An 8,067-nucleotide genomic window follows, 5' to 3' on the forward strand; every position below is an offset into this window, starting at 1 on the left:
TTCGGACGGTGACGCCCGCGCTCAGGTGTGCAGGTGGGGGGTCGCGGGGCGCGTCCCGCTCGCGGAGCATCGTGCGGCCCCGCGCGCTCCGCTCCCGCTCGTGCTCGCGCGTGCGTGCGCGCGCCCCATCCCCGCTGCCTCCGTGCGCGGGCGCGCGCAGGGCTCCCGTTAAGGACAAAGGCGCGTCGTCCGCGCTGGATGTGACGGCGGGCCGCGGCGGTTCGGATGGAGGACGGCGGCGTCGAGACGCCCGCTTGGCCGCAGCTGTCGCGGGTGGACGGCGCGGTGCTGCCGGCGCTCGGCGGGTTCGGCCGGTACCAGAAGCGGCTGGTGCTGCTGTCGTGGCTGCCGGCGCTGCTGCTGTCGTGCGGCGCCAACTCGGACCCGTTCCTGCTGGAGGGGCCGCCCTGCGTGTGGAACCGGACGGAGAACGGGACGGGCGCGGGCGGCCGGCCTGGCGGAGAACGTGGTGACGGAGGTAGGGGACCGGAACGGCCCGGCCCGGTTCGGCCCGGTTCTGTGTGGTGAGACTCTGCTTCTTGTCCCAGTGGCGGCTGGTGTGTGAGGACGCCTGGAGGCTGCAGCTGCTCCGCGTCGCGCTGCTGTTCGGGTCCACGGTCGGGTACCTGCTGGGCGGAGTCCTGGCGGACTTACGTGTCGGGGGCGTGGGGAGGGCGTGGTCCGCCGCCGGACCCGCCCACAACTCTACCTGTGCAGGTGCTTTGCAGATGTTGTAACTCTTTAAAAGGGGGAGGGGCCTACGGACGTGATTCCGAACGTGACCACGCCCACTAGCAACACGTAGCTTGTCAGCGTGAAAACGGAGGCGTTGACGAGCGTCCCTCCTGTCTCTCGCAGGCTGGGCCGCAAGCCTGTGATGTTGGTGTGTGTGTGTCGGTGTGTGTGTGCGGCGTGGGCGTGGCCTTCTCCAGCAGCCTGCTGATGTTCGCCTGCCTCCGCTTCGTCCAGGGCCTGAGCCTGGCGGGGATCGGCCTGACGCTGTACCTACTGCGTGAGTTTCACACCCGCACACACACACACACCCCCGGGTTCCGGGTAAACGTGGTCTGTCCCCGCCCGCCAGGTATGGAGCTGTGTCTCCCCGCCTGGCGCTTCTCCGCCATGCTGGTGTCCAGCGTGCTGGCGGTGGGCGGGCAGCTCCTCATGCCCGGTCTGGCCACCCTCTGCGCGGACTGGCACCTTTTCCAGATGCTCAGCAGCCCGCTGGTGCTGCTGCTGTTTTACGCGTGGTAAGTGTGGGGTGAAAGGTCGTGGGGGCGCCGGCCGCCGCTGACCCCGCCTCCTCTCGTCTGGCCAGCTTGTTCCCGGAGTCGCTGCGGTGGCTGCTGGCCACTCGCCGCTTCCACAGGGCCAAAGGTCAGATGTACGCCATCGCCCAGAGCAACCGCGTGGACACGGAGACCGACCAGAGCGGCGTCCTGTCAGGTGAGCGTCCGGCGCCCGCGCCGTGCCCCGCCCGAGAGCGTCCCCGGCCCATGGCGTCTCTGGTCTGTCCGCAGAGCTGGAGCGGGCGCAGCAGGAGACGCCGCGGAGCTCCTGCGTCTGCAGATCATCAGGACCCGCAACCTGTGGAAGAGCGTCCTGGTCCTGTGCGTGAACGCGTGAGTCCACCGCGGATTCTATTGATGTTCTGTTGGACGTAGGGACGTGGTGGGCGGGGACTCTACCGGTCTGTCCCTGCGTGTCCCCCTCAGGCTGGCCGGCTGCGGGATGGAGGAGTGTTTCGTGCGTGTCGTTTGGGGCGGCGTCCTTCCTTCCAAGTACCTCGCGCTTGGAGGCGTGGCTTTGGCGGCGTGTGTGGCAATGGGCGGGGCTGTCTGCTTGTTGGGAAGGAGGGCGGGGCTCCTCTGTTTCATGATCGTCACGGCGCTGTGTTCCCTGCTGCAGCTGGGTCTGTTTAACTGTGAGTTCACACTCGCATGCAGCGTACACACACTCACGTGTGCACTTATTTTCTCACGAAACGTACCGCTCTGTGTTGCAGTGATGATGGGAAATACGCACTTCGGCATGGAACAGGTAACACACACTCGCACACAACACACTCACACTCACACCTCTAGGACTCTCGTCATTCTCTGGGTGATGTAATGATGGATAGTGATCATTTCTACTGCGTTTTAATTGAAAGAACAAACGATGGACTTGAACGTGGAGATAAACTCATCTTCTCCGTCTTGGCCCCTCGGTGGTGGAATCAACTTCCAGCTCAGTCACTGAGCACCTTCACACGGCAGCTCAACACCTTCCTCTTTAGAGAAGATTTAGATGAACTTGTAACCTTCTTCTCGTCTGACTTCTGTATAGAAACTAGAACAGAGTGAATAAAAAGATTGTATTCATAGTTGGGGGTCCTAGTGAACCGGAATTGATCTCTTCATCCATGGTGACATGGAAGCACGTTGTAAGTCGCTCTGGATAAGGGCGTCTGGTAAATGCCGTAAAATGTAAACTGTGTGGTGTAATAATATCTGCTGTGTGTGTGTGTAGTTCTGAGGGACAATCACGTCTCTGTGGTTTTTCTGGAATTGGGATTCTCACGTCTCACGCCGTCAGCAGCCTCAGCGTTTTCACCTGTGCGGAGATCAGCCGACGGTCATCAGGTACGTACACACACACACACACACACACCTCTAAAGCCATCTGGAACGGTGCATACGACCGTAACGCTTCACTGTAATGAGCGGCGTTTACAGTAGTTTAATTCAGGTATAAACAGGTATTAACAGTAACGGGGACCATTTCATTGCAAATGTAGTTCACACAAGCGGAAATTGTGGTTTTGACGATGTGAAGTCACAGCCAGGAATTAATACCTGAATTAAACTGGATTACAGTCCTGGTTCACGATTCTAATTCTGTAGTAGCCTAGCGGGTAACACACCCGCCTATGAACCAGAAGACCCAGGTTCAAACCCCACTTACTACCATCGTGTCCCTGAGCAAGACACTTAACCCTGAGTGTCTCCAAGGGGGGACTGTCCCTGTAACTACAGAGTGGTAGTAGCCTAGTGGGTAACACACCCGCCTATGAACCAGAAGACCCAGGTTCAAACCCCACTTACTACCATCGTGTCCCTGAGCAAGACACTTAACCCTGAGTGTCTCCAAGGGGGGACTGTCCCTGTAACTACTGGGTGGTAGTAGTGGGTCTAGCGGGTAACACACTCGCCTATTAACCAGAAGACCCAGGTTCAAACCCCACTTACTACCATCATGTCCCTGATCACGACACTTAACCCTGAATGTCTCCAGGGGGACACTGTCCCTGTAACTACTGTCTGGATAAGGGCGTCTGGTAAACGCTGTAAATGTGAATACAGTTAAAAGGTTTGTGTGTTTGTAGGGGTGGCAGCGTGGGCCTGGTCATGGCGAGCGCGACGCTGGGGGCGTGCGTGTCCCCGCTGCTGGACCACCAGGAGCTTCGCGGCTTCTTCCTCCTCAGAGTCATCCTCACCTGCACCTGCCTGCTGTCCCTCATCTGCATCCCGCTGCTGCGGGAGACGACCGGCCAGCCCCTGCCTGAGTCCATCGCGGAGGCGGAGGGACTCCTGCGCAGGCCCCTCCCCTCCGGCGAGCAGCACTGCCTGCTCCAGAGGCCAGAGGTCACGGACACACCGCTCCGTCAGCTGACCACAGACACGCCCAACGGGGTGAGGACCTCGTGAACCCGCCCTGGCCGAGCGGCGGGGCGACGCCCCCGAACCGAGAACGTTGGTGCACGCGCCCTGAACCACTCAGGACGGCGAGGAACGTCCCCCTCGCCGACGCTGGACGAGTCGCTCGGCACACTCGCTGTTCGTAAACGTCACATTTGCACTAAGTTCAGGAACAATCAAGCAGACTGTAGCGTGTTGAGGTTTTTTAATGATGGCTGATGCCGGAGAGCGAGCGCGCGTGTGGAGGATGACGGTAAAAACCCGACTTCCGCATTTTTAACCAACCGTCTGGTCACGTGTGGAGCTGCTGGACGGTTAAATACAGAGACACAGATAGGAGTTTTAATAAAGAAACCAACATAGAAATAACATTTGTAATCTGGTGTTTCTCCTCGGTCACTGACTCTCATTAGATGTTTCGCTCAACGGTAAAATGATTAAATTTGATTTGACGTCAGATGCAACTGGGTCCTGTGGTGAATTAAAAAGCGAGTTATATATTATTATATAACAGCTTCAGACTGACAAGAAGGGGCCGCGTGAGGTCAAAGTTCAAAATGCGTCCGGGCGCGTCTCCATTTCCTGCTTTATCCGGTTCTCCACCAGCAGGGCGAGCCGCCCGTCCGACAGCGGCAGCTGGCAGGAGAGGAAGACCTGCTTCTTCGTCCGGCGAGCTGGGAGGAGGAAACCAACGGCGAGTTACGACCAACACACACACACACACACTGACCGGCGTCCGCTCCGTCACCGTACCGAGCCGCTGGGAGAGAGAGCTGGGGCCGGGGTCTGAGGGGTCCCCCAGGATCAGGGTGGACAGGGGGGCGGAGTCCTAGAAAGAAACACAGGAACAATGAATATTTACATTTACGGCATTAACCAATCGCCCTTATCCAACCAGTAGTTACAGGGACAGTCCCCCCCGCTGGAGACACTCAGGGTTAAGTGTCCTGCTCAGGGACACAATGGTAGTAAGTGGGGTTTGAACCTGGGTTTGAACGAGTGTGTTACCCACTATGCCACTACCACCCCAATATCAGAAATCAAAAATAGTGTAACTAGTAAATATTACCAAATTTCCACCTCATATTTGGTTTATTTAACGTGCCCTTATAGAGCATGCCTGCTGTTCTGCGCAGGCGCAGACGCCTGTTCCGCGCCTCACTGCTTTCACTTTGAAATAAACAACGTGTCCGGCTCGGCTGCGCCGTACTGACCAGTCTGCTGTTGACGGACACGGCGAGGTTGGACAGAACCGGCGCGGCTCCGATCCAGAGGAAGAAGCCGCCGCTCAGCTTCATCACGTGGAAATGGACGGGCTGCTCCAGCAGCTTCTCGGAGAAGCGGTGGACCGAGATCCCGCTCCCGGTGTCGTCCGGACCCTGCATCGCGCTCGGCCTTCTCGCCTTCACCGGACCCGCGGAGGAGAGGAGACCGGGCTGCTGCGGCCATCTCACTCACATGCGCGGCGAGCCACAGCGCCGCCAGCGGCGAGGAGGAGAACTGACCGGGCGACGGCCAAGCGTGTTGCCAGATTGGTCTTATTTCCTCCTGATCACTTCATTCACCTGTACATGTATTTTACCTTCTGGTGTTACCCACTCGGCTACTGCCACCCTGCAACAAACGAAATGAGATTCAGTGAGGGGAGGTGAGTGCAGCAGATAAGATTTGCCAGTGGCCTGCTGTTGGTATTTTTATTGTATAGTATGTTTAGGCTTGGTACTTTAAATTAAATGCCGTGGCAGTTAATGAACTGAAGAAATTATATTAAAAAATGTATTGCAGACACCAGAAATCAGCTCAGAACTGATGTGTGTAATTACGACACTGGCACAAAACTCAATAATCGGCATCCACACACGTGGCCAGCTGTTCACAGTAGGAATCTCAGACGGGTTCTGGGCAGGTAGGAGGTCAGGCAGAACCCTGGTCGTGTCTGTGGAGTAACTATAGCGTAACCTACTCTCCTTCTCAACCCACATCACCAATCTTTCTTGTTCATGTAGGTTCCTTCGCTAAAATATCAGATGGATCCACCCTTATTACACCTCGAACTGCACCTGGTATACTCCGAGCCTCCAGTACTGCTCGCCTGGTCCCTCCATCTCTGAAGGTAAAAGGAAGACACTCATCTAGACTCTTCTCCGTCTTGGCCCCTCGGTGGTGGAATGAACTTCCAGCTCAGTCACTGAGCACCTTCACACGGCAGCTCAACACCTTCCTCTTTAGAGAAGATTTAGATGAACTTGTAACCTTCTTCTGTATAGAAACTAGAACAGAGTGAATAAAAAGATTGTTTCATGTTGGGGTCCTAATGAACCAGAACTGACCACTTCGTCCATGGTGACATGGAAGCACATTGTAAGTTGCTCTGGATCAGGGCGTCTGCCAAATGGCGTAAATGCAAATGTCTTGCACACAGAAAAGTGTCCCCACCCAGGCGGTGGTCCAGGTGCTCGATCGTGCTGAAAACGTCTCCTGGCACGCCCAGAGGCAGAAGGGGCTCCCCTAAAACACGCTCGCATGATCACGCATATCCACACCAGCAGAGATGAACACTTAACACCCACGTTCACACACACACGTAGTTCACCAGGCCCTCCTGCGGGCTTGTTGTGTCGATCAGGTGAAGGACGCTGGCTGCATCCACAGTGACAATCAGAATCAAAAGCCCTGCGGCACGATCGCTTCAGAATCATAAATCAAGCTGTTGATAAAAAAGAACAGCAGAGAGTGTGTAGAAGTGTGTAGAAGTGTGTGTGTGTGTTTGTGCACTGGCCTGTGTCGACTGAGTGTTATCGAAACTGCGTGCAGTCCAGCGTTACAGACCACATGAGGAAGAGAAACACGTCCTCGTCGTCCTCAGTCCTCGCCGTCCTCAGTCCTCGCCGCTCTCTCGCCCCATGTTAGTGTCACAGAGAGGCACATGCCTGCGTGTGTTCACGTGTGTGTGTGACAGCTGGGGTGACTTGTTGGGGATGGGGGCGCCCCCATCAGAGTCCCCGGAGCCCCGGGCTCGAGTGTGTGTGTGTGTGTGTGTGTGTGTACATGTGTGTGTGGACAGTGGGGAATTACGGGGATTTTTTCTCTTGCTCTCTCACACTCAGATGTACACACGTTCTCAGTAGAAGGTGTGAAATTGATCTCTGAGCTGCTGAATAATTATTAACAGATTACAGATTATTTATTCTTTAAAGTTTACAGTCTGTATTTATATGGATACATCTTAATAAAATGGGAACGGTTGGTGACATTGAACACATTTTATAAGTGGTCAGAAACTTACTCATGAAAGAATAAAGTTACGTTAAAACCAAGCACACCATAGTTTTTCTGTGTGAAATTACCAATAAATTTGATGTGTCACATGACCCTCTTCCTATTGAAAAAACAAAAGTTGGATCCAAGATGGCCGACTCCAAAATGGCCACTATGGTCACCACCCACCTTGAAAAGTTTGTCCCCTCACATATACTAATGTGCCACAAACAGGACGTTAATGTCACCAACCGTTCCCATATCTGCAGTTTATTGGAACATCAACCTATAAAGCTACAGCTCTAGACCTTCAGTCTTCCTTCAAACGGTCTAGAGCTACAAGCTGCAGATGTAGTTCCCAACAGAGCCTTGAACTCGGTGTAGTTGTCAGTAATTCTTACATTTAATACCTCAAAGTAGAGATTATGCTGAACGTGGCCCTAAATGTCAATCCGGGTCAAGTGTGTGAGAATATACCGATTTCTGCTGAGCCCCCATCCGCCCTCCACACACACACACCACACCACACAAACCCACACACACACAGATGATGTCCTGGAGGGGTTTGATTTGATTAGCTGCTCTGTTTCTGCCCTCAGTACCAACCTGCTTGACTCTTTTAGCAACCTTGGTTTTCCGGTTTTTCTTTCAGTTCAAAATAAGACGCCGAACCTGCCAGCATCTGTTCGGAGGGATATCAGGAGGGGGAGAGAGTGTGTGTGTCGGAGTGTGTGTGACACTGCTGTCATCGGTGTCAGGTGAGGCAAGGCCTCGTACACACACACACACACATTTGATGCACAGAGCCACATCCTTGACTGCACCTTTAAAGTCTGTTACAGTGGCTCTGATATCCGAACGTGTTTCAGACTCCATCAGAGGAGAAGAAGAGGAGGATGAAGACCAGGAGATGAAGGTGGTCACGTTCCAGGCCTGTTTATTACATCCGTGCACAGCAGGCCAGAGCTCCAACCCATCAGCCAGGCACTGTTGGTCTGGACCATGAATCAGCGTCCTCCACCGTCCTCCCTGCGAAATGGCTCCGGCCTGTACGGCCATCCGTGGGGAGATGATCTGAAACTCGGCTGGTGGTTTCAGTTGAACCCAGAGCAGATCGGTTGAGTGGACG

General features: G+C 55.0%; 2 protein-coding genes and 1 pseudogene across 2 annotated transcripts; 2 read left to right on the forward strand and 1 right to left on the reverse strand.

Moving 5' to 3' along the window:
• The first annotated feature begins 108 nt into the window (after positions 1–108).
• On the forward strand, positions 109–2,517 carry LOC114781173 (solute carrier family 22 member 23-like; annotated as a pseudogene).
• A 99-nt stretch (positions 2,518–2,616) lies between these two features.
• Positions 2,617–4,139, forward strand: LOC114781118 (solute carrier family 22 member 23-like). Its single transcript, XM_028967816.1, has 2 exons — positions 2,617–2,624; positions 3,368–4,139. The coding sequence occupies exon 2, from the start codon at positions 3,390–3,392 to the stop codon at positions 3,687–3,689; it is 300 nt and encodes a 99-aa protein (XP_028823649.1). The 5' UTR covers positions 2,617–2,624; positions 3,368–3,389; the 3' UTR covers positions 3,690–4,139.
• LOC114781116 (proteasome assembly chaperone 4-like) lies at positions 3,869–5,086 on the reverse strand. The gene is made up of 3 exons (XM_028967813.1): positions 4,895–5,086; positions 4,434–4,509; positions 3,869–4,354 (listed from the first exon to the last, which is right to left on the reverse strand). The coding sequence occupies exons 1-3, from the start codon at positions 5,063–5,065 to the stop codon at positions 4,233–4,235; spliced, it is 369 nt and encodes a 122-aa protein (XP_028823646.1). The 5' UTR covers positions 5,066–5,086; the 3' UTR covers positions 3,869–4,232.
• Between the last annotated feature and the right edge of the window lie 2,981 nt (positions 5,087–8,067).

This window comes from Denticeps clupeoides, unplaced genomic scaffold (genome assembly GCF_900700375.1).
Source record: "Denticeps clupeoides unplaced genomic scaffold, fDenClu1.1, whole genome shotgun sequence".
Classification (NCBI taxonomy): Eukaryota; Metazoa; Chordata; class Actinopteri; order Clupeiformes; family Denticipitidae; genus Denticeps; species Denticeps clupeoides.